This window comes from Castanea sativa, chromosome 6 (genome assembly GCF_040712315.1).
Source record: "Castanea sativa cultivar Marrone di Chiusa Pesio chromosome 6, ASM4071231v1".
NCBI classification, from domain to species: Eukaryota; Viridiplantae; Streptophyta; class Magnoliopsida; order Fagales; family Fagaceae; genus Castanea; species Castanea sativa.
In genome coordinates, this window is record NC_134018.1 from 60,457,025 (window position 1) to 60,483,903 (window position 26,879).

General features: G+C 34.9%; 1 protein-coding gene and 1 long non-coding RNA gene across 2 annotated transcripts; both read left to right on the forward strand.

The window, feature by feature from the left end:
- Window positions 1-411: 411 nt before the first annotated feature.
- LOC142641725 (anaphase-promoting complex subunit 5) lies at window positions 412-26,361 on the forward strand. Its single transcript, XM_075816202.1, has 20 exons — window positions 412-782; window positions 868-1,027; window positions 1,134-1,255; window positions 5,849-6,098; window positions 9,638-9,815; window positions 9,915-9,993; window positions 10,116-10,201; window positions 10,694-10,823; window positions 10,961-10,993; window positions 11,806-12,054; window positions 14,310-14,387; window positions 14,506-14,768; window positions 16,583-16,642; window positions 16,820-16,887; window positions 21,143-21,248; window positions 21,359-21,500; window positions 22,109-22,207; window positions 22,953-23,217; window positions 24,841-24,908; window positions 25,839-26,361. The coding sequence occupies exons 1-20, from the start codon at window positions 612-614 to the stop codon at window positions 25,998-26,000; spliced, it is 2,769 nt and encodes a 922-aa protein (XP_075672317.1). The 5' UTR covers window positions 412-611; the 3' UTR covers window positions 26,001-26,361.
- Window positions 23,228-24,715, forward strand: LOC142641726 (uncharacterized). Its single transcript, XR_012845447.1, has 3 exons — window positions 23,228-24,446; window positions 24,558-24,610; window positions 24,693-24,715. It is a non-coding gene; the product is annotated as an uncharacterized LOC142641726 (long non-coding RNA).
- Window positions 26,362-26,879: the final 518 nt, after the last annotated feature.

The following is a 26,879-nucleotide window of genomic DNA, read 5'->3' on the forward strand; positions in this document are numbered from 1 at the left end:
TATTTAAAGGAATATTTTTTTTAATGGGCTTGGTACTTCACATTCAAATCTAAGGACAAAATGGGAAAAAAAAATAATTCATTTAAGATTCCTGGAAATACACCAAACATTATCATCTCACATTCCTGGGAATCTCCCAATGAAACCAAACATAAGACTAGCTACATTCCTAGGAATGTGATTCCTAGGAATCACATTCCTGAGAATCTAGATGCCAGGAGTAATGTGTATTCCCTGTACCAAACGCCACATAAGAGACCAAATTGACTACAAATTAAAAATAATAATGGCGAAAATGGAAGGAAGCCAAAACTGTAGGGATGAAAACGTTAAAATTTGCCTGAAAAGTTAAAAAAGAGAGAAGAAAAGAAATTAGCTAATAGACTCCCTATAATTTATAGCTACTTGAAGATAAAAAGGAAATAGCTCCACTCCGGCACATCAATTTTCCCGGTTCTTTTTAAAAACCCCAAATTTTCTTCCCCCATAAACCCTAACCAAATCCATTTGCCATTATCGACCACCTTTATTTCTCTCATCACTCACTCACTGTACAAACGCATAGAGAGTGAGAGAGAGAGAGAGAGAGTGAGTCTCAAAATTCAAAAAAAATGGCAGGGATTGTGAAACCGCCAGGCGAGTTCTCAATCACGCCACACAAAGTTTCGGTTTGCATTCTCCTTCAGATCTACGCTCCTTCCGTCCAAATCTCGTTGCCTTTTCCCTTCGCCTCCGTCGCTCAGCACAACCGCCTCGGCTTGTTCCTCTTAGCTCTCACCAAGGTAAAACCAAACCACCTTCACTTCAATCTCTCTCTCTCTCTCTCTCTCTCTCACTGTCCTTCAATTTCTCTTTGTTTTTTCTCAGTCGTGTGATGATATTTTGGAGCCGAAACTCGACGAGCTAATCAGTCAATTGAGGGAAGTTTTTGGCGTATTGAACCCTCGTTTCGTTGATCATTTAACAACTAGGCTTTCGGCTCTTTCGTCACCTGATGACTTGTTTAACTTCTTTACTGAAATGCGAGGTGAGTTGGTCCCAATTTTAAAAAAAGCAATGTGACTCATTTTTTTCAGTGTCTTCGATTTTGTGTACCAAATCACTCGTTAATTTTGTGTATAATGTTGTTTTAGGGATTCTTGGCGGCCCTGAATCCGGTGCTTTGGAAGATGAGCAGGTTATTTTGGACCCTGCTAGCAACCTAGGGATGTTTCTCCGTCGTTGTATACTTGCCTTCAATTTGTTAGCATTTGAGGTATTATGTTTTCCAATATTTTCTCCAGCTTCATTATTGTTTGGCCGTGAACGAAAGGTTTATATATATATATATATTTTGTAAAGGTTCTATCTTTAATTATCTACTGTGGTTCTTCTATATTGTTAGATAATCTGATGTGTCCTTATCGACTACAATTGAAGCTCAATGTCATATTTACTGTTCACATTGAGATATTCAGAGAAGGAACCTTCCAACTTCCACTACCTCTTTAACCAAAGATGGCACCTATGTGAAAGTGAATCTTGGCTATTAAAACTTAAATCACCATAAATTTCAAATATAATTACTATCTTGAAGACCGCTTATATTGGATTGTTGGATTAACGTATTAAAAAAAAAAAAAAACTATTGTTGGATTAATTAATTTACAAAAGCTTATTTTAAAACTTATTGTTAGATTTATTAATTTATAGAAGTTAATTGCAAAATCTATTGTGAAAATGATAAATAGAGCTTAAACCATGTTAAGCATGTTTTGAAATCAATTAATATATTTCTTTGTGCAACAAATGATTATAATATTTCAATACATTAGATGCATATGATTTTAAGTCCTATATGTATAAAAAGTGTATTTAGAATTTGGTGCTTTTATTTAATCAGGCTAGTGCCTTTTTGTGGCCTCACGCCTTGTGTGATACAAGGCCTTGGAGCCTTAAGGTTGCCTTTTGCCTTTGGCAACCTGAGTTTGCCAATGTATTTTGTTCCCTATCAATTTGTGTGCTTGTTGTAGGTAGTCTTTCAGAGTGATGCAAGGTCATATAACAACAGATAAATTTAAAGGGAAGGATTATTAATTATTTACATGAATTATGGCAAGATATTCACCAAATAGTTTTGTTGGCTGACCAATATTTAGGTTATTTGAAAAGATATTATCCTTTCTTAGGGTTCTTTTAATCCAAACCCAATTTAATTTTGAAAAATTGAGGCCAAGTTTATCCATAGATAGGGTTGAATTCTGATTCTTCCTTCTGAGTTGAGGTCAAATTGTGAGGACTTGTTCTGTCAAGTGCCTGTCAATTTCTAACTTGTCTTGTTAACTCTTCACAATAGTTTTTTTTTTTTTGATAAGTAATAAGTTTTATTGGTATCAAAAAGGAAACACCCTAGTACACAGGGAGTGTACAAGGGGACAACAAATCAAATACAAAAATTGCATGAATCTAAGAAATCAATAAAAGAAGGGAATGATTGTTTTTGCAAAACAAACAACCAATCTAATAAAGTTCTAAAAAAGAATAGCTTGAGGTCCGGAATAGATCTCTCAATATCTTCAAAACATCTACTATTTCTCTCCCTCCAAAGACACCACATTAAGCAATGAGGAACAATGGACCATATATAACCATTTTGATGACGACCAAAGCTGCCTTGCCAACATCCTAACAGCCCCAAAACAGTATGCGACATAACCTAAGTTACTCAAAATAAACCCAAAACCATAGACCATAGATCCATAGCAACGAGACAATGAAGGAAGAGATGGTCAACCGATTCACCATTACTCTTGCATATGTAGCACCAATCCAATATCCACACCTTCCTTTTTCGTAAATTATCAATCGTCAAGCATTTCCTTAAGGCAGCAGTCCATACAAAAAAAGCTACTCTAGAGGGAATCTTCTGCTTCCAAATACTTCTCCAAGGAAAACCATAGATAGTAGGGCCAACTAAAATTCTATAATAATCATTCACCATGAACCCCTTATCTTTGCTAGGTATCCAACACATCTTATCCTCACCAAACCCCCTTATTGAAGAACCATATATGGTTTCCATGAAGCTTGACATAGCCTCTAATTCTCGAACATGCACACCCCTAAAGAAACTCACATCCCAAAAAAGGATTCCATTGGAGGACTTCATAAGCTCAGCCACACTAGCCTCCTTATTCCTGCAAAATCTGAACAAGTCAGGATAGCTAACTACAAGAGATGTCTCTCCACACCAATGTTTTTGTCAAAAATTCACCCTAGACCCATCGCCAATATCATACAGAATATGGCGTGAGAAAGAAGGCCATTATTGACTGATACTCTTCCATAAACCATCACCGTAAGGACCATTAACAGATCTGGTACACCCCCCCCCCCCCCCCCCCCCCCCACGCACACGCATCCATATTTCATCTCTATCATTTGTCTCCAAAGGGCATCCTTCTCAATCCCAAATCTCCATAACCACTTCCCAAGTAGAGCTTTATTGAAAAGTTTTATCTTCCTTATCCCTAATCCACCCGAAGAAATAGGAGCACATACAATAGCCCATTTAACCAAATGAATTTTAGGTTCATCACCAAAACCGCCCCATAAGAAATTCCGCTGAAGTATCTCAATTCGGTAGCCACACTAGCAAGTATAGGAAATAGAGATAGAAAGTAAGTTGGTAAATTAGATAGGGTGCTTTTGATTAGAGTGACCCTACCTCCCTTTGATAAATACAAGCGTTTCCAACCTGCTAATTTTTTTTCCATTTTCTTCAGAATTGGATTTCATATGGTCTTATCCTTGAATTTAGCACCCAAAGGAAGACCCAGGCATTTCATTGGAAGAGAGCCCTGCTTGCAGCCAAGAACATTTAGCAATAAGTCAATATTATGCATTACTCCAACCGGAACCTATTCAGACTTGCCCAAATTTATCTTTAGTCCCGACACCGCCTCTCATATTGGCAGATCACTTGCCCAGATTTCTCCATTTCATTTAGGGGAAATACCTTCTTGTCCATTTATCTGGTAAACTATGGTCTCTCGTATTTCATTTACTCTTTCCAGAATATGCTGAGATTGGAGGCTTGAGGTGCTTTTGAAAATCAAAGCTTTTTCCTGATCAAATGCCTAGAAAAGTAAATCCTGGTGATCTGCCACAAGAGACCCTTAAAAGGCATTTTTTTTTTTTCCAAGCATAGGCATCATATGCAAGAGTTACCTTAAATGGCTAAGTTTCTTACTGTTGAAGCAGAATCTTGTGATAAAATGCCATTGCATTTAATTTAAGAAATGGGGTCGGCTACCTCTTGTTTGATAGCCATAGGTCCATCTCGCCTCCAATGGATTAAAAAAATCCCCCTCCCAAGTCCCAGCTTTCTACGCCAATGTATATCGTGCAAAGCTTTAGCCAGGTTCTGCCCTCATTTACCTTTTCAGGTTCTTTTCTTCTTCAAACATGGACACAAAAACATGTATACTACACCCACCCAAAAAAAATGGAGTTGAACTTGTTATATGCAAATTACTTTTTCTTGTCAGTGACAAGTGGTAAGCATTCTGCCCTTTCAGTTGAATTGACAGGTATCTTAGATTGCAGTTGGTCAACTTTTTGACTTTTAACAGTCATGTTAGAAACATTTCTGAAACATGTACATGCTAACAAATCTCAGTATCAGCATGAAACAACTTTAAATTTCACTTTTTGCTCTAGAAATCTGCCATTCCCAATTCATAATTGTATCACTTCTTATGATTGCTTAGACGGTGGCAATAAATGCATAGAGATGACAGTCAATTCCTCTTCCTCCATGCTTTATTCAAATTAAAGGTGGTCACTTGTTTTCCTTCTATCACAAGATTACTTATCTGTTACCGTACATCTCTTGAAAAGATGTCTAACTGCCATCTGCATCAAATGCTTCAAGCTAAGTTGGTGTTTTTTCTGGATAATAATTTTATGGCCCTAAAGACCTCTTCTATCCAAAGTTAAAAAATTATGCCAAAAAAGCAATAATGTATTCTGTTAGAATAGCTGAATTCTTGATCAGCTGATAGTACTGCTACTGATGTTAAAGTATGGTTGAGGTTTGCAAAAAAAAAAAAAAAGGTTGCAAAAGAGGCAGACAGGAAGGCAAAAAGAAGAAGAAGAAAGGAATGATGTGCATTGTAAAAAAAAGGTTGCTTCTAAAAAATTCTTAAAAGAAAATATGATTCATTGTTTAACAAAATACAATAAATTTGTATATGGTAATAACTTTGTGTATTTCTTATTAATTTAAGTTGTATCAATTGCCTCTTTTAGATACATCAGTCTTAATGCTAAATTGTATACTTATTTATTTATTTTGGACAGTTGGGATTCTTCAATAATCTTTCCTTTATCTCTCTCTCCTCTCTTTATTTTTGATCTTTTGTTTTTTTAAGAGCAAGGTGGAGAGTGAGGTTGTGGGTTTAAGGCCTACTGAGTGTGTGTGTAATACTATTAAAAAATATTGTTGTTACGTTTTTCATATCTGCTTCCCACTGGTTCACTTTTTGTATTAATTTAATATCGGATGCAAACTGGAAAAGCAATGGAAAGGATTAAGAGCTAGAGCTATCAATAGTTGACATTAACTTTTGCACACATCATACCATCCTTGGTATTATTCTTTTCCTGCTCTCTAAGTTATTCAAATATTATTTCAAAAAAATCTATGTACTTACTTTTTCTCCTTTTTTTTTTCACTTTATTTTTTCTACTTCGTAGTTGTGTTGTAATTTAAGCCTTTATGGGACAAATAGAATGTTGGATATGTGCTTTACTTCTCTCTTTCCACTTTTAGGATAACATCCTTGGTTTTTATTTTGAAGTGCAGGGTGTGTGCCATCTTTTGACAAATATAGTGGTATATTGTAAAGAAGCCCTCTCAAGTTGTGCTTCTTATGAGACAACGTGTTTTGAAGATTCCAGTAGTAATTTGGAGGCCTTTCCAGAATATGAAAACATGGACTTGGAAAATTTTGTCTTCAAGAAAGTTACTGAAGAAATTGAAGCAAGAAAAAGGGCTAGTGAGAGAGTATCGTTTCATCTTCATGCGCCAAAAGCACTTTTTGATTTGGTTGAAGGTATAAACACTTAACTTTTTACTAGTAAAGCCTGTACAGATGTTATAAAAGCATAGGCCATAGAGCCCCTTGCCCCTTTTGTTTGATAGCAAACTAGTAAGAAAGTGAGCTTGTGATGATAATAGAGAATCAAGTAGTTAATTTTCCTAAGATTGCTTTCAGAACGTATGCTATGATTGAATTATTGCATAGTTAAGCTAGTAAGACCCTAAAACCCTAAACCCTAAATTCTAACCCTGTGCATAAGAGTCATTGCTTTTCACTATTTTGGTGCCTTGATCTTTGCCTTTTGGTGGTATTTTGATTAAACCATGTTTTTTGTTTTGATCATTGCTAGCATAGTTGTATATATTTTGTAAAGCACTACAGAGTTGTATAAAATATAATGTTTAAATTTTTTATGTTATTAGTTGATTATCTTGTTGCCAATTGATAATTTTGTTCAAAATAGCAATGTAGAAAATGTAAAGAAATTGGAATAGCCTATGTAGAATTTGAAATTTTGAACATACAACTTTTGTGCAATTGCATGATACTCTAACCATTTGAGCTAATGGGACTTTTTTGATTATTTGTGATGAATCTTTCTATTAGAAGCCCTTATACGTTATATTCAAAAACTGTGTGCTTTACTTCAGTTAGGCATGCACTTATGCTTTGTGTCGAGGTTCTAAAGGGCCTTTGTTTTTTAGTGTGCCTAATGTTTTCAACAACTTTGTTTATAATTGTTTGAAGTTGATCGTGTTAGAGTTGATTACATGAAAGAACCTGCTATGACATACTTGCTAGATTACATTTTTTTTTTGATAGGTAACGAAAAATTTTATTAAAAAAGAAGCCAACCTGAGTACATTGGGGATTATTGTGGGGGAAAAAATCAAAAATCAAAAATCAAGAACCAAGGTTATAATGATCAAGTAAAACAAGAATGGAAAAACAAGAAAAATGCAATAGAACCACACTCCAAGTCTCCAAACAAGGAGAGTATGGCAGAAGAAAGATTTAATCTCTAGCAAGGATTGTTCACATCCCTCAAAACATCTAGCATTTCTCTTACTCCAAATACACCACATCAAACAATGTGGCACAAGTCTCCAAAAGCCTATATTGCGATGACGCCCAAACTTACCTTGCCAAGACTCAAACAACTCAATTACCTCATGTGGCATAACCCAATGAATTCCAAACAAACAAAAGACCAAAGACCACAACTCAAATGCTATGGGGGCAATGAAGAAGAAGATGATCCATCGACTCCCTGCACCTCTTACACATATAGCACCAATCAAGAACAATAATACACTTTTTGTGAAGGCTATCAGTTGTAAAAATCTTCCCTAAGGAAGCAAACCATGTGAAAAAAGCTACCTTTGGAGGAACCTTCGCTTGCAACACCATTATCCAAGGGAAAGAAGTAACTTGGAGGGTAGAAAGAAGCATAAAATCCTCTAACCTCAAAACCTCCACTCCAAACTGGTTTCCAAAAAACCTTATCAGGGCCAACCTCCCTCATAGTCGAAGAGTAGACAATGCCCATAAACCGATCAAAAGATTCTTGCTCCCAATCTTGAGGTGGACGACGAAATTGAACATCCCAATGAATCCTTTCACTAGACTACCCCATAACCTCCACCATTGAAGCATCCCTTGCCCTAATAAGACAGTAAAGTTCTAGAAAGCCTCTTTGAGCATTCAATCCGCACACCACACATGCTTTCAAAAATCCACTCTAGTACCATCACCCACCTCATACCGTAGGAGTTTAGAAAAGTTCAACTAGCCACCTCTAATAAACTGCCTGAGGCTAATACCATACGTACTTGTCACCTTTTTCGTGCACCAACCACCTCAAACATTTCCATATTTTGCCTCTATAACCTTCCTTCATAAAGCATTTGTTTCTATGCCATACCTCCACAACCACTTGCCTAACAAGGCAGAGTAAATCTTCTCAACCGTCTTGTACCTAGCCCCCCAACTTGCACAAGCCTACAAACTTTAGCCCATTTCACTAGATGTAATATAGAATCACCACTAATACTACTCCAAAGAAAATCTCTTTGTAATTTCTCCATGCGATTAGCCACCTTCTCATGAATTGGAAGAATGAAGAGAAAATAAGTAGGTAAGAAGGATAAAGTACTTTTAATAAGAGTTACTTTACCCCTTTTAGACAAATAAAGCCTCTTCCAACTTGCTAGTCTCCGCTCCATCTTCTCTATAATAGGATTCCATATTGAGAGCTCCTTGAACTTAGCACCTAAAGGAAGACTCAAATATTTCAAAGGAAGGGAAGAATGCCTACAACCCAACAACCCCACCAGATCATCCAGATTGTGCACGTCTCCAACTGGAACCAATTCTGATTTCTCCAAATTAATTCTTAGATCAGGGTCAACATCACAAAAATAAGAGTGTCATTCGCAAATAACAAATGAGACACCATCATCGAAGTACCAGCCATATTGCATACACAGAATCTTAAAAACTGACCGGTAGTTGCAGCCACCCCCAACATACGGCTCAATGCTTCCATAACAACATCAAATAGCAACGAAGATAGCGGTTCCCCTTGTCGAATCCCCCTAGAGCTTCCAAAGAAATCCGAAGGACTACCATTAATCAGAATGGAAAACGTAACAGTAGAAATGCAGCACACAATCCATTTCCTCCACTTCTTTGAAAACCCACAGCGCTGGAGCATATACATTAGAAAACTTCAATTCATGTGATTATATGCCTTGTCCGCATCCAACTTACACAACACCCCTAGAATCCTTGTCTTTAGTCTACTATCAATACATTTAGTAGCAATATTTAGAGAAAGAGAGATAAGATATCAATTTGGTGTTTTCTACTCTCTTGCTGAAATCATCCCAAAGTTGTTTAGCCATGAAATAGGATGCCTATTGTTAAAATATCCCCCCCACCCAAAAAAAAAGCCCTGAAAGAAGTCATTAAAAACAACCAAAGATGACAGTGTCCCTGATGCAGGTCAGACCAGAACTTTGCAACAAAAAAGAAAATAAAAAACAAGAAAATAAAGGATAGAACCTGGGAGTCAACATCTAGGCTTGCTTGGAGTTGGCACCAAGCGGCAGAAAACCACTAGGAGTCGGCATCAAACCAAAAAAACCAAAAGGATCTTTCATTCATCAAAATAATCTCCCCTTTGACTGGAGTACAATACTTGCTTATATAGAGATACTAGACCCTAATTTTGTGGTGCAGGAAACCCTAATTGTCTTGTCATAAAATAACCCTAACTTAAAAAAAAAGTACAAATAAACCTAGTCAAAATTCTAGGGCCTAAAATAAAATACAATTGACTAGCAAAATGAAATAATACTAAACTAAAGTAAATATCTCTTTCTGTCTCCCTCATCACTTTCTGATGCCAAGATTGTCTGCCAATGGTTGCACCTCCCTCCACCTTAGTATTTTGGATTACGTACATCATGCCTGTTCTTTAAAATTTGATGTCTTATGTCTAGAGGCAAGGAAATGGTAATAGTGCATTTAGCAATCTAAACGTGCAGATATTGAAGCTCCTGCTGACCCAAAATCCAAGCACAGTGACAAAGTTGGAGAGGCTTCTCCATATGTGCATCCTCCGAATTATGCATTAAAAGAATTTGAGCCCAATAGTGGAATATTCCTACGAACAAACTGGCAGATACAAGGGTACTTACAAGAGCAGGCTGATGCACTTGAAAAGTAAGTGATATTCCTAAATTAAAGTTTTGTTTGTGAACTTATGAAGTTGCACTTTAGGTTGTACTGAATCTCAGTTCTCAATCCTTATTCTTGTGGCAGGAATGGAAGCTCTTTCTCTTTGAATGCTTTTGAACTTATTTTAAGGCAGCTCCATAAATTGGCACCAGAGCTTCATCGTGTAAATTAATTTTCATTCTTTAGTAATGCTTTTCTTTTTGGTAATTTTCTCCTACTCTCTTTTGTTTCTTGCACTTTTAATATGGTGCTGCTGCTTTTTTTTTTTGCTGGATTATGATGTAGGTTCACTTCTTGCGTTACTTGAATAGCCTTTGTCATGATGATTATTTTGCTGCTTTGGAGAACCTTCACCGTTATTTTGATTACAGGTAAATCTGGATTTTAGCTTGCTATTTAATTTGTGAATGTTATACTAGGTAAAATGCCTCTATCATGGCTAAAATTTTCATGTTTTAATCTAAATATCTATAATTTCAAACTGAAAATGGAGAGCTGAGGTCTGGCTGCCTGGTGTACCTGTATTGAAAACAAGCTTCTGCAAAATAAGTTGTTGTCAGATTGATTTTTAGTGTTTCCATAACTATTTGTATGTAAGTTTTAGTGGCATGGCTACTATGGCATGGCTACTATAAAAAAAAATCAATCTGACAACTTATTTTGCATACAAATAGTTATGGAAACACTAACTAAAAATAAATTATCTAAAATGTAGTCTATATTTGAAATTCTATATTGCAGCAAAGAATACATCTCTAAGAATTTTTTTATTTTATCAATTTTAACTTTTTTTTCCTTGTCTTCTTGTTATAAATTCAGGTTTAAGAAAAATGAACTAATCTGAAAAAATGTTGGCACAAAAGTGCAGGGACAGAAGGAATTGATTTTGTTCCTCCTGCATCTGGTAGCAATAGTTTTGGAAGATATGAAATTGCTTTATTGTTTCTAGGGATGATGCATTTTCAGTTTGGGCATCCAAAGCAAGCTTTGGAGGTGAGCATGTGGAATTCATTTCCCTTCCAAAATAACCCTCTTGCCCATTTTCTGTACCATTTATGAAAGTAGTCTTGTAGCATTCTACTTTAAACCCCTGCAATTGGTTGACAATTGTTTTTCTTGGTTCTGTTTAGGTTTTAACTGAAGCAGTTCGTGTTTCTCAACAGGTAATCTCCTTATTTATGTAATTAACTTTATTTTCTAGATTGTAGCCAATGAGCTCTAGCTCAATGGTATGTTCTTTCCTTGTAAGAACCGGATGGAGGTTAAGATTGTGGGTTCAAGACCTGCTGGGTGCATGTACTACTGACCAATAAAAAAAAATTACCAGATTGTAATTTATTGGACTCTTGCATGAGTATATCCCATCTGCTTTTAGCTTTTAGAGACTTTTTGTTGATAGTTTGGATCAGTTGATTGTTAAATTAGCTTTTGAGAATGGTTTAATATTATAACAAATCTCAAACAATGATAAAGCATATAAAATCCTAATCTTTTTAGTGAAAAAATGGAGAAATAATATAGCTTTAAGTTTCAAAGATTCATACTCATTTATTCAAAAAATTGGGAATCAGTTGAATTTTGTTAATTTTAAATTAAGCGGCTCAGCTAAAGTAGAATTATAGCTTCTGGTTTTATGTGAATATTGCGGTATGTATATAGTAATAAGGGAATTGGCTTTCCTCTTGGTAATGTGGTAGATGCAAGATCAATTCGATGTCAGACTGTGATTTTCTAGTGTTTAAATTAATGTTAAATATGTAATGTTCGTTTAAAAGATGCGGAAAATAGCTTTTACCTGAGCATATGAAACAAGGGAGCGGGTTCATCCCCATGGATTGTAACTTGAAGCTCAATTTGTGCATTCTATTTACAATATGATGGGGGATTATTTGTCGCAAAGCACTAGGCAATTGTATTCTTTCTTATTTCAGTTATTTGTTGCACAATGAGGGCTGATTTATCTCAATTTGTGCAGCTAAGTAACGATACTTGTCTTGCATACACTTTAGCAGCTATCTGCAACTTGTTGTCTGAAATTGGGGTCTCAAATACAGCTGGGATACTGGGGTCATCATTCTCACCTTTGACCAGTATAGGCATTTCGCTTTCTGTCCAGCAACAATTGTTTGTCCTCCTGAGAGGGTCTCTAAAGAGAGCAGAAAGTCTAAAATTGAAACGATTGGTGGCTTCCAATCATCTTGCAATGGCTAAATTTGATTTAACGGTAAGAATTGGAGTTACTATACTTTGTGGATTATCTCATTGTAAGCTTTCTTTGTATCTCTTCCCCTGAAATTGGTAGTGATAATGTATTTCTATTATGAATTATGTCCTCGTGAAAATAAAAAACTATGCATGAGTTACAGCTGCCACTTAATCCACTTTGTGTTAGTGCTATAAATTACCTGTTTATCCATCATTTCCTTTCTTCAATGGCAATCACCTAATCCACTTAATGTACAAGTTCCCACTTCTATGGGCTCTGGGATGGGTGGTTGGTGGTAAGCAGCCTGCCTTACTGCAATTTTGGAGAGACTAATTCTCATACTTGAACCTGCAACACATTGGTTGGGCAGAAGGCTCTTGCCATCACACTAAGGCGTCAATAGCAATTACTTGAGCACCTACAAAAGGCTTTCATATATAAGAAATATGGGACATGATATTTCCCCTATGATTTAGATTGTTCACAACTCTTTCTCCCAGCTCTGACCTTTGCTTGCCAAGAGAATTGTCTCTTTATAATTAAATAAATTATGGAGAAAGTGGTCCTTCTCAGGTTCAAATAAAATTACTTTTGAAGAGTCAAATGATTGAATAGTTTTGCTCTATGTGATGTCCATAAGGAGCGGTAATTGATTATTTTTATAAATAGATTCCTGCAATATTGAGATATTACTAGTATGTATTTTTTTGTCCTCTATAAAAATAAAATACTATGCATGAGTTACTGTAGCAACTTAATCCACTTTGTGGTGATGCTTTAAACTTAAAGTAAATGTTCATCTGTCATCTCCTTTGATCAATAGGAATCACCCAAAATGGTTCTACTCAATGCACAAGACTTGTTTTTACGAGGTCTGGTAGATATGGTTGCTAGGTAGCATTGCCCCAAGTTGGAGAGTTTGATTCTCGAACTCAAACCTACAACAAATTTCTGGGTAGAGGGAACTTGCCATCGCACGAAGGTCTATCCTTTGATTGATAGCAATCACCTAACTGCCCAAAATAAGAAAAAAAAAGAAAAAGATTACAAGTAAGGCATTTCAGCAGACCATCCTATCCTCCTCTTCACATTGAATCTTTACTATAAACTATTCATACAAGAAAATTCCTTGGATTCTAACTCCTTTGAAATGCCAAAAGAAAAGATGGATTCCACAGTATTGCACCAGTAGAAACATCCAGTAATCTGCCTGATGCAGGAGGCAGTGAGAAAGATTTATTATAATATATGTATCAAGGGCAATTTTTTAATTTCTTAATATTCTAGAATGGGCTGTGGCTATTAGTCCATTGGGTCTTATTGAATTCTTAAGACTAATTTGAATTCCAAAAGGACATATGCAACAATATATTTCTGTTTCTTGTTGGAGCAGTGTAAAGTGTAAACCACCCCTGTGATTTTCTAGAAGTTACCAAATATGGTAGCTTACAGGCTAATTGAAATTAGCCAAATGTGGATTAATTAATATGAGATAATGTTCAGGGAACAGAAATTAAATAGAAAGGAAGCATTAATGTTTTCTATGATTTTTTCCAAATATTTCCTTATATTCATAAATGCCCAATTGGAAGGGAATGCTCAGCTCACCAAATACTGGCATTTGCCACTATGTTTGCATGTGTATGTGCACATGCCCATTATGCACATATACATAAATACATACTCTATTATCTAAATGCAAGATATGAGGGATGCGTGAAGAGAATATATGTATCATATACTGGGAACAGCTTCATGCAAGAATGTAAATAAAATGTTAGGGTTATTTTATTTTATTTATTTTATAATTTTTTTTTTGTAAAAATTCTTGTGCATAAATGAATGGGTTCCATGGTTTTGCACTGGATTAACTGTTTCGTGTACTTAAACATGTTTGTACACTTAAAAACGTTAAAATCAATAGCTTTTATGGTTTTGATTTATTTTCAATTTAAGCATGGGGAATGTTTTTGGGAAGTGCTACTGAATCATTGCTAGATTAATAATTCCATTGAACTTTGATAAATTTTAGGATTAGGAATGTTGTGATATCCATTCAAAATGTGTGCCTCAAATTACTGTGACACATTACTTCATGTCATGTATATATACTCTTTCTGAAGCTATATTTGAAAGAAAACCCATATTTTTGGATCCTTGTGACTTGATGAGTTACATGTTAGAGAGATTTAGGGAGTAGAATGGAATCTTATTTCTAATGGTTTTATATTATTGCATCTAGTAAATTGAAAATGTTCTACCATCATGTGCAGCATGTGCAAAGGCCTCTAGTATCATTTGGTCCTAAAGCTTCCATGAAGCTCAGCACATGCCCCACTAATGTTTGCAAGGTAACATGAGGCATTTCATGATTATCATTTGTCTTTTGTCCATTTCAGATAAAATTCCAAATAATTTGATTTCTTAGTGCTGTTGCTTTCTTTTTCTTATTATGTGTGATGTTTGCAGGAATTGAGGCTAAGTTCTCATCTGATTAGTGAATTTGGCTTTGAAAGTTCAACAATGACAACTGATGGTGCTTTTAGTACTGCCTGGCTTAAGAATTTACAAAAGCCATTGGGTTCAGCAATTTTGTCCCAAGAGAATGGATCTGGAAGCAATGAAAATGCTTTCCAGTTTTGTGTGCAACCCAGTGCAATTCCTGGATCTGTATTGCAATTAATAGGTTCTTCATACTTACTTCGAGCCACTGCCTGGGAGTTATATGGCAGGTGATCTTTACTCTAGACCCTGTTAGTTCTTGTTCGTTTTTGTGCTTATTTAAATTTAAAGGCTTTTGATAATTATTAGAGAAATAGGAAAACATGGAATCCTACCCTGATTTTTAGTTGATTTCTTAGCTGCAATTATCAGATTGATATACTTCCTTGCATGCAAGCCCTCCCGTGCTTGTGCATGCACAGCCACACTTCCACATATTACAGGAACATAGGAGGCATCTCTATTTTCTTGGGGAAATCCTTAGAGTCACCATTTCTTAGATAATAAAGACTGGACATTGCGGGTAGAATGTGGCATTTGATAGAAACTAGTGAAAAATTCATTTTAAATCCTATAGTTTAAAGGGTGTAACAAATTAAACCCTATAGTTTTGAAATGTAACAAATAAAACCTCAAAGTTTTAAGAAGTAACAAATTAAATCTTGAGGTTTCAAAAAATAACAAAATAAACCCTATCCTATGTTAAACCCCAAACACAATCTACTTCAATGGGGTGAGGTTAAATTTGTTACCTTTTGAAACCTTAGGGGTTAATTTGTTACTTTTTGAAACCTTAGGGTTTAATTTGTTAATTTTTGAAATTTCAAGGTTTAATTTGTTCTTTTCAAATTATCATTTAATTCTACTTATCAAAAAAAAAAATTTTGTTCTTTTCAAACTACAAGGTTTAATTTGTTACACTCCTAAACTATAGCTTTAAAAACATAATTTTCTCTAAAAACAATGTAAACATACTTGCAGCTTATAATGATAACATTTTGAAACCTTGAAACCCGCATCTATTTCTAAGTTTTGATTAATCCCAACAAGTCCTCTAAGGGTGTGTTCTTTATGCAAGAGTTTGGAATGAGAATTATAAAATCTTGGGAAGTTGTGAAAATTTGGTTGTTCCTTTGACATAATTTTTTAGAATTACAATTCCCATGACGCGCAAGATTTCAAGTCCCACCTTTTATGTAGGAAATTTTAGTTCGTACAATATTTTGTACTTGTGAGAATTACTAATATGATACTTAAATTCATCTTTTCACTCTTTCCCTATAAAACTATGTAGAGTAAATTTTAGATTTTTTTTTTTTCACCCAAATAGAATGTTCCTCAATGTTCAAGGGTATTTTGGTTATTTACAAAACTATCCATAATGGTCCAACATTATTTTTTAGTTACTAAGTGTGCGTTTGGCATGATGAAATTTGCCATCTTATTTTACTATTTAGTTTTTTTTTACTATTATTCATGGCCCTGTTGCATTTTTTGGTACTATTCATGGGTTCTACTGTACTGTTTCAGCTAACTTTTACCTTTATCTATAGTATTTTCAACAAAAAAATTTCAGTTTCAGCAAAATAAGCAAATCTCAAACAGACCCTAAATGAGTGTGTACAAGATTATTTTAAATGATTGAAATATACTTTTTTTTTTTTTAACAATTCAATAGGGTGAGTGGATTTGAACCCTAGATGTTTTTGTTAGAAACATTAGAATGTGTCAATTGAGCTATAAGGCCTTGGCAGTTGAAATATAATTTTTTTTAAAAATTTTTTGTTACTTAAAATATGGAATAATTTAAATTCCTAGTGTTTTTGGACAATATAAATGTCAACTCTAAGGAATTCTAATTCCTGGATTTTAAACTCAAAAATATATAGCTCTCAATATTTGATATTCTCAGTGACTATACAAGTTGTAATAAATTCAAAGTGATGCTGTGTTTGTGTTCTTAATTTTGTGGTTATAGGTTTGGGAATTCTTGGATCCTTGATATTATTTCTGATATCCTTTTTTTTTCCCCTGTTGTTATCAGTGCCCCTCTTGCTCGAATAAATGCACTGGTTTATGCAACTTGCTTTACTGATGCTTCAAGGTAATCTTTAACAGAAAGTATCACTTGGTCATCCTGTTCCCATTTTTTTGCCGTTTCTCTCCTAAATTGTAGTACCTCTTTTTTTCAACACAAATGTTATTGGACATGAGGTTTTCCCTTTTTTGGGCTGAATGTTTTTAACACGGGTTTACCTTACCTTTTCTTATGTATCCTCAGCTCATCTGATGCAGCATTAGCATATGTGAAGCTTATTCAACATTTAGCAGTTTTTAGAGGATACAAAGGTCAGATTGAAAGCTTATCCAACATTTAACATGAGATTGCATTTTCTTGGGATAGTGTTCTTTGTTGATAGACTATTTTTTGTGAGAGATTGTTAACATTCAGAATCAGTTACCTTGTGAAATCCGTATTGTATAGTTACTTGTTTGGAATCTTTGGATAAGTAAACAATTCTCATTAAATGAGTGCAACTGGGTGCAACCAATGTCCACGTGGGTATACAAGAGAAAATTTAGTAAAGTTCTTTTAATTCCTTTGAAAAGCATATTTTATGGTTTTCTAAAGCTCTAATCTGAAGGGTCTGTGAAAAAGCCAAATTTTAGCTCATGTAAGAAGCTGAATCAGATTTGATGAAATCTATATATATATATATAAAAGTTGAGGAAGCACGAGGTTTTGCCAAGTGGTGCATTCTATGCAAAGAGAATTGAAATATTTTCAAATTCCATATTAGAGATAAGAACAAATTAAATGTTGACCTTTTGTTTTATTTAATTCAATGTTTCAAGACTTTTCCTCCCTCACACATACACACAAAACTATTTGTATTTTAACTCATCATTTTCACCTCTTGCACTTCTACCTCTTTATATATATCTACACAGAACCTTTCATGCCATCCTATATCAAATACATGTAGACCGAAAACAATGTCATTTACCTTCAATCATTCAACGACACCCACCTAGCTCTAACATTGTGTCTCATCTAATTTTAACCCGTATGAGTTGGCTACAACCAAGGAATGGGAGCTTGCATTTTATATCGAGTGACAATGACAATTACGATTTTGATGTTAAGGTTGAACATTGTGGATTTGTGGGTTTTGTAAATGATGTAATTGACTGTGAATATTGGGGATGTGTATTTTGTTTTAGAATTAAGGAGAAAGAAAAAGACACAATCTATATAAACTTTTATTCTATCATATACCTCCAAAGTTGTTGTTGTTGTTGTTTGTTTGTTTGTTTGTTTTTTTTTTTTTTTTTTTCACAATTGAATAATTATAATGGATATGTGTGTGCAGTTTAGAATTGTTGCTTTTTATGATGAACTCATTAGTAATAAAGTTTTATAACAATTATGCTATAGTACATTTACAACATTCTCCAAAACCATTTTACATAAAATATTACAACATTATTCGTGCATCGCACAAGTAACTTACTAGTTATAAAATGGCTCAATTGCCCTAGCTATTTTCAATAAATGCCACACCTGCCTCTCTATATGCGAAAACTTACTCCCACTTTGCTTCTTTCTATTGAAGAGAGGGGGAGATCCTTGTTTCATGTTGTGATCGTGGACTGATCAGGTTTGTTGTGGGGAGGTTCTTGGAGGGAAGAAGAGGTTGCAGAGATGGTGGTGTTGTGTGCCAGTGTAACAGTGATGGATGCTGACAAAGGCCAAATGAGATATATCCCAATCTTGAAGTCCTCCCTCACCCATCATAAGTTGTGTTTGAACATTACAGACCCTAATGTTGGGTTAAGTGACATGCCTGGGTTGCTTTTGACCTCCATTGTCACTTGAGTTTTGGGTTGTTTTCTTTGAGTGCACAAATCATGTGCAGGTGAGAGTATATATTAACTGAATTTTATCAGTTGGTTGGTGACTTTGAGTAAGCCTTTTTATTTATTGGTAAGTTGCACGTGCACTGGGTGGTTTTTTACAAGGGGAGGAAGTGCTATTGGAGGTAAGAGTCCATTAGCACCTTGACGCAGGACAAAATTGAGGAATTTGCGTACGTGTGCTTGTGGTGGGTTTAGGGTTAGGAGAATTTGTAGGTTTTCATTTATAGTTGTTGAGGAGAAGGTTATGGGGTTCTGTTAGGAATTAAAAGATAGTTTGATGAGTTTCTTGATGGCTATTTGGTAGAAGAAAGTTAGGGTTTTGATAGGTAACAGGAAGGACTTAATTTGGGGTTTGTAAGAAAGAAAAAAAAAGAGACAATTTATGGTGTTTAGGGGCTGTATAAACAGTACCCTTGAACAACTTATTAAAAAAATAATGTACCCATGAACAGTACCACAAGAAGAGAAAAAGAAAAGAGAGAAGAGAAAGGGAGGAGAATAGGAGAAGAACAATAGGGTTAATGTGCCCTATACTCTATCACTCATTTTATTTAATTCCATTTCCTTGCAGTATTTATGCTATATTTATATACTCTTTTGTGTACTAACGGTAGGACTTCTATTTGACTATAAACTAAAATCCTAATAAAAGACTTAAATTGGACTCTGAGAAAATAAAGCCTAAGACATGGATGGGACAATATTAAGTGATATAGCAGGTGTGAGGTTGGAGATGGCACTAAAGTTAGTTTTTGGCTTAATGTATGGCTGGGGAAGAATACTTTCAAAGAGAGATATCCTGACTTGTTTTTATTAACAAGAGATACTGAAGCCACGGTGGCAGACTATGTTGAGCTCACACATGAGCAATGTTATTGGAATCCAGTGTTCATTCGTGCAGAGTAGGATTGGGAAGCAGATTTAGTGACACATTTGTTAGAAGATCTTTACATAAATAAGATCTGTCCTGGGAATGAAGTTAGTGTGGATCCCTTCGCCAACTAAAGGATTCTAAGTGAAGAATTATTATAAGGATCTGAGGGGGAGTGGTGGAGATTTCCTGTGGAATAGCATCTGGAAAGTTCAGGTTCCCCCAAAGGTGTCTTTCTTTTGTGGTGAGTGGCGTTAGGGACGGTTTTGACAATTGACAATCTAAGGAAGACACGCATTATCACTCTAAAGTGGTGTTTCATGTGCAAGAAACATGGGGAGGATGTAAGTAAATTGTTCTTACATTGTGTGGTGGCTTGAGGGATGTGGTCTATGAATTTGAGTCTTTTTAAAGATTCTTGGGTAATGCCAAAGTCAGTGCATGATTTGCTAGCCTAGCATGTTGGAAGAAGCGGTTTGGAAGAAAGGTAGTGGAAGGGTTTGGCAAACTGCTCCTTTGTGTATCATGTGGACTATTTGGAGAGTGAAATTCTAGGTGCTTTGAGGGGCAAAAATCAAGTGAGGCGAAGCTGAGGTATCTATTGCTGAAGACTTTATACGAATAGGAATTCGTAATCTCTGACCTATACTGTTGAGGGGTTTCCTTGAATTCCTTGATTCTTAGAGTCTTTGTTTACTTTTTCTTTTTCTTTTTCTGTAGTGCCAGCAGTATACTTCTTGTGTGCTTGTGTAGCTCCTCTCTCTTAATTTTTTTTTTGTCAATAAATAAATTGATTGGAATTACATATTTGCCCCTGACTACAAAATTGATCATAAGTAATAAAATAAAGACTCAAATAAAACCCTGTTTTAACTCTAAAAGACTCATGCCTAGATCTTTAAATCCACATGACTGTTGCTTCAATTGGACTTCACTAGTGCACCGCATAATATAACTATTCAATAGGCAAATTTGCGAAGTAATTTCCAATCAATCTTCTATGGCTGCATCACACCTGATAAAACCTTAATGGTGGATAACCTTAGAAAGCAAAAAAATGGTATAGTAGATTGGCGTTACTTGTATAAGTGGCTAGAGGGTGGGACCACATTTTCCTGCAATTCATCATTGCTACAGATCTTTTGTCACTTGTTTTCATTTTGTCTTGGACTTGAGGTTATGCTTGGGATGGGTGTGTCAATGGTAACATGTTGGGAAGGGTCATTTATTGATCATTGGGATAGTTTGATCTAAAATTTAGTTCCCTTATGTCTTAGATGATATCTATTGGAGAGAAAAAATTCTGACATTTTATGGCCTTTGTGATACTGTCATAGTTTATGATTTATGAGTTTGCTTCACAATTTTGATGGTGGTGTCTGTTTTCTTTTCTTAACTCCTTTCTTTAATTTTTAAGAGTTGTTGAACTTTAAAATTTTAGTTTCTTTTTTTTTTTTTTCTTTTTGAGTCCTTGTTTACTTCTGGTGGCCTTTCTTTTTATTAATAAATTCTGATAATTAATTATATATATATATATATAAGTTGTTTTAATAAATTTTTATTTTTGTTTGTGCATAGTGTGAAAAGGAGGTGGTGCCCTAGAGTTAGTAATTATCATTTTTTTTTTCTTTTTAAAGCTGGTAAATTTACTTGTATTGGACCTTGTTCAAAATTTCTTGTGTTTTTGCTATATTTATTTATTTGTAAGGCTGTTTCTTGTGTGAGTAGCAACTTTCTTACATTCATAGATGTGAGCATATAAGTACTTTTCATTCTTGATGAACTATATTTTTTGTTTCTCTATATTTCTAGAGGCCTTTGCTGCTCTGAAAATAGCAGAGGAGAAGTTTTTGTCTGTATCAAAATCACGAATCTTGATGCTAAAATTGCAGCTGCTCCACGAGCGTGCTTTACATCGGTAAGTTTACCATGTGCATTGTTTTCATGATTTTTCAATTTACATACTGCATGCTAATTGTTAACATATGTCATGATATTTGATGTAAGTTTAATATTACACTCATGTAGAGGACATCTGAAGCTGGCGCAACAAGTATGTGATGAACTTGGAGTTTTGGCATCATCTGTCACTGGTGTGGACATGGAGCTGAAGACAGAAGCAAGCCTTCGCCATGCTCGTACATTGCTTGCTGCAAACCAGTATAGTGAGGTTTAGTATTTCAATACACATAAATTATTTTCATAGGCTTGTGTGGTCCATATACCATATTTATAGTAGAGCTTCTTTTTATTATGCAACCTACAATAAATTTTGCTGTAGCTTGTATTAGATTCTAAACATCAAGTCTAGTAGGGAGACCAATTGAAAAGATGGATGTGTTGTACATTGCAAAATACAAATTAGTAATGACCTTGGTATAATTACTAAGTAATAGTATGTCCAGTATAAGTATGTAAGGTAGAGTTATAAGTAATAGAATGTCCAGTATAAGTATGTAAGGTAGAGCTATAAGTAATAGAATGTCCAGCATAAGTATGTAAGGTAGAGTTATGGTAGACATGAAAATGCTATTCAAACAAATAGAGATGTTGGTTAGAGTTTCTGGATATCTAGTCATGTCAAGATGATGTGAGTCAAACCAATGCAAAGTCAAATTGATGCTTGGTTTGGTGAAAAAATAAATTGTACAGCCTAACATGAAAATTAATAATCCTGCATGATCTATTGATGTAAATATTTGATCTATTGGTGTCAAACCAATGTATTTGTTTTTTTTACCCAGGGTTCTTATATGTTTAATACAATGCTATTTGCAGGCAGCAGCAGTAGCACACTCCCTGTTTTGCATGTGTTACAAATTTAATCTACAGGTTGAGAATGCCACTGTTCTTCTTTTGCTTGCTGAAGTCCACAAGGTACACTGCTACATTTGACTATATCCTTGGAGGTTAAGGCAGATTAAATAAGCTCACTATTACTTAGCAAAAACAAGCTGACTGTTTTTTAAAATCTGTTTCCTGTTGTCACACATGCAAATGAATAAAAGCACAACCAATTTTTGAACAGTGAACTGCAGAAGCAGCCCAACCAAAATTGCATATGTAAATTTAATAATAATAAAACTTAACAAAGTAACTTGGCAGCCCTGCTAATGTATGTTGATTAGAGCCCATTGCCCACCAACATTATTCTGTGGAAGTGTAAGATAATACAAAATTAGTACAAACATCATTCTTTGCTGTATTGTGTATTTTCTTTATTTTAAATCAAGATAAACATATTTTTTTGCTACTTATTATTGCTTATAAAATACTTTTAGGCACGTTTTCAACATTTTGATGCTGTTTATTTATTTTTCTAAGTTAAAAGTGACATGAATTATACCAAATAATATATTTCCAGTAATTAATGTCTCTCCACTGTATCATATGTGTTGTATTGTATACATGTTTTGTGTTTGTATTGGGGCTTCCTAGATTTTATATTGTATTAACAAATCTTAATGATTTGAACAATCATGGTGTTTTCACCTCTCTCCTCTCGGCCCTGTGGCTCTGGAGTTATTTGTCAATCTTCTATTTTACTATGATTTTTCTCTTCTAGTTTGTTTTGTGTTTGAGTTCTCTACGGGTAAAACATTTCTTAATTTCTTTTTGTCAGCGATCAGGAAATGCTGTTTTAGGTCTACCATATGCATTGGCAAGTCTCTCCTTTTGCCAATCATTTAATTTGGATCTTCTCAAAGCATCAGCCACTCTCACACTGGCTGAGTTGTGGCTCTCACTTGGATCAAACCATGCAAAAAGAGCTTTAAGTCTTATACAGGGGGCTCTTCCTATGATTCTTGGTCATGGAGGTTTGGAGCTCCGTGCTCGAGCCTATATTGCAGAAGCAAAATGCTACCTCTCTGATCCAAGCTTTTCAGGTAAGTTAGGTCTTTCTGCTTTTAATTTAAAACATCAAAGCAGTTAAGAACCACCTTTCTCCCCCCACAACCCCACCTTTTTTTTTTTAAACTATTCTTGATAAAATTTGAAGAACTGATATATTATGTGTTTGAATGGTTATAACTTTGGTTGCCAATCTGATTTTTTCTAGATAACTATATTAAGCTTTGTTTGAACTTTGCATTAAAACACATACTATCATTCAAATATGATTTCTGTTTTGGCTTACGAGTTACAACAAGCAGGAGAGGGGGGACTTGAACCTAGAACCAGGCAGTGCCCTTAAGCCACAAGGCTCTTGGCCTTACAAATACAATTTATTCTCCAGTAAATTGTAATAGTTGCTAGTAAAGGTTATAAAAGCTACCTATCAGGTTATTGAAGCATTAAAAACTGTTTTTTCCCTCTTCCCCAAATAAAATAGAGGTACATGATTACTTGTTGAATGATTTCAAGTGTGAGAAGTTTTTATGACCTAGACAAAGTCAGAGATGTCACACGATGGATATGAAGTTTGTTGTCATACGATGGACATAAACAACTAGAGGAATGATTCTTACTATGAATAATCTGTGGAAGAGAAATATTTTTATTGTTGAGTGGTGTTGCATGTGCAAGAACAATTGGGAGTCTGTGGACCATTTGCCCCTCCTGTGTGATTATGTGCAAGTCTATGGGTTTTGTTGTTTGGAGTCCATTGGGATATGCCCAAGTGGATGGTGGATTTTCTGGCTTGTTGGAAGGGGTATTTAATAAACACCATTGTGCTGATTCATGGGGGGCTATTCCACTGTGTTATGTGGACTGTTTGGAGAGAACGAAACCAACGTACCTTATTCCTTATAAGGGGTTGAGCATTGGTTTGTGGAGCTAAAACTATTTTTATTATGTTCCATTTGTGATTAAATGACTGCTTTGAGTTGTCACTCCTTTTTTCATTGGAACATTTTCTAGATTTATGTAAGTTTAGATGACATTTGTAGCATCCCCATGTACACTGCCTGTGTACGTGGGGAGTATCTTTTTCGATCTTTAACAAGTTTTTTAATTACCTATTAAAAAAAGGACTGAAACACACTGAAGATCTTTTGTTAATTTCATGTCAATTAATGTGCATGTACCCTCATCTTTAAATGCATGCAGGAGTATCATTACTAGTATTATTAATGGGATGGAGGTTGAGGTCATGGATTCTGAAGACCCACTGGTACATGTGTAACTTATGAATTAAAAAAAGAAGAAGTTGTGTGATCAAATAAAACTCTGCTGTTTCTAAATGCAATTGACATATCAGGTCAATTTTGCCAACTCGTCACAGGTTCTGCTTTTCGGGGCTGTGGAACTATTCATACACTTGGTCTCATCACTCATGTAGCATTATATACTTTACACAAATTATTCTTTTACCTGTATATATACTTCACACAGAATACTAATCACAATGCTTTTGTAGATAAACAGTGTGGTGCAACATTTTGTTCATTAGGAATGCGTATTTTATCTGCCCTTGCTTTGTTTTTTTTTTTTTTGGGTTAAATTAAACATTATTTTTAATTTTACTGAATTAACACATTTAGAATTCTGTTCAATTCTTTCACCAGTTTCTGAGAATTCTGAGGTCGTACTGGATCCTTTGAGTCAAGCTTCTGTTGAGCTTCAAGTGCTGGAGGTAAAATTATCTTATGATTTTGAGAAGATCTATGCATTTGTTAGCCACTTGTGGGGTTTTCTGTTTTATCTTGAATTCTGTAAGACAGCATGGTTTGGAAACCTAAAACTGTAATTATGCTGTATCCTACAAATATTGAAAGCTGCAAGTATAATCTTTTTAAAATTTCATTTTGTCCAGTTTTGCTGAATCATGTAGATTAGCCATAGGTGTGATGAGGTGAAATATTGTTTTAACATATAGCAGTTCAAATACATAATTTTTCAGACTTTTGATGTTGCACTTGCGTGATCTTGTGGCCAAATATAGTGAGAGTTCGACAGACCCACCTTTTAGACTTTGTTCTTCAGTTTGTGTTGAGTTTGAAGTTTGTGCTTCCAAAAACTAGAAAGGAGCATGAGGCTTAAATTAACTTGAGATTAATTTGTAATGTCCTTCCACCATCCAAGTTAATTTCCAAAAATATCAGATTAACCTCAAATTCAGATGCTGGTTGGTGCTCACAGTGTTTTTTTTTTTTTTGTGTGTAATTAAGGATATACACTGCAAATGATTTCATAGTTTAGTGTATTGATTGCAGAATTTTGATGTTTGGGGTGCACATTGCAAATGCCCATTTAGATGTAAATGACCCAAATAGAAATTCTTTTTAGCTTGTACATCAAACAGTGGTTCAGGATGTTGTATCTCTTTTTATTTTTGGTTTTGGAGTATTTCAGTATGTTATATTTCTTTGGTTTAAAATTTAGATCCAGTGAACCCCTGGTGAAACTAGAATGTTAGATATTCCTAGTTAAATCCTCCAGCTGATCATGTATCTGCTGTGTGTCTTCACTAAAGTTTCTTTCGTATGGATTGATGCTTTTTTCCCCCAAAGTTTGGTTTGTACAATATTCTCAAATATGATATGAAAATTCCTATTGTCTACAGTATCACGAATTGGCAGCGGAGACTTTCTACCTAATGGCTATTGTATTTCACAAACTGGGGCAACTAGAGGAAAGGGAAGAAGCTGCAAATTCATTCAAGAAACACATGATGGCTCTTGAGAATCCTCTAGACGATGAAGATCCCCTATTCAATGTCTTATGATGAAGCCAAAGTTGTATATTATTCTAGACAAAGCCTGTATAATATCCATGATATCGGTAGCGTTCTCCCAGTTAAAGTGTCTAGTTGTAGATATGGAAATATGATGGTTTTATGCGTGGGGAGAATGAGTGCTTCTCTATTTGTTTCTTTCTTTTTATTCCTCAGGTATGTTCAGCCTTGCACCATGTTAATTTACAGAGTAGTTTGTAGGGCAATTAGGCTTTGATTATTACGTTGAAAATTTTGTCAGCATTTATGTAATTCGTGTCCTTGTAATTGTTTTTTTAAGGCACTATAGAAATTGGAACAGGTCTATCGTGTACCATATGAATACAAATCCTATCTCACTTTTTGTGTTCTAGTTAATGCTCCACTAATATGTTATGTATTCGTTAATTTACTGTTCAGAGCAATCATTTCATGATTATTAAGAAGTCGTACAAGATGAGCATCCAAAACCTCTTAGAACTATAATGGCAATATTGTAATCGGAAAAGTGGCTGCTATATCTGCCTTGCATGTCATGTATGTAGTGTTTCTTAGTATGTCACATGTGGTCTTTATGAGTTGATCGCCTAGAAACCTTTTAAGCTCGTTTGTGGCTGGACTATTTATAGGATTATTATTTAATCTCGTTCCTTCATTAATTTTTGGGCCTCCTCGTGTGCACCCATTTGGGATTTCTTTGTTAATGCAATATTCGGAGCATCAATCGGTCGAGGATAATCTGAAAGAGATCTGTTTCCTTTAATTTATGTGAATTTATGGTGTGCTTGTTTCTAAGAATTTTTTTGAAACTAACTATAAAAACCAAACTATTTTATTAGTTAGCTAAGGTTTGAAACTATTTTGGAATTCGAGCGTGAGACACTTGAGTAT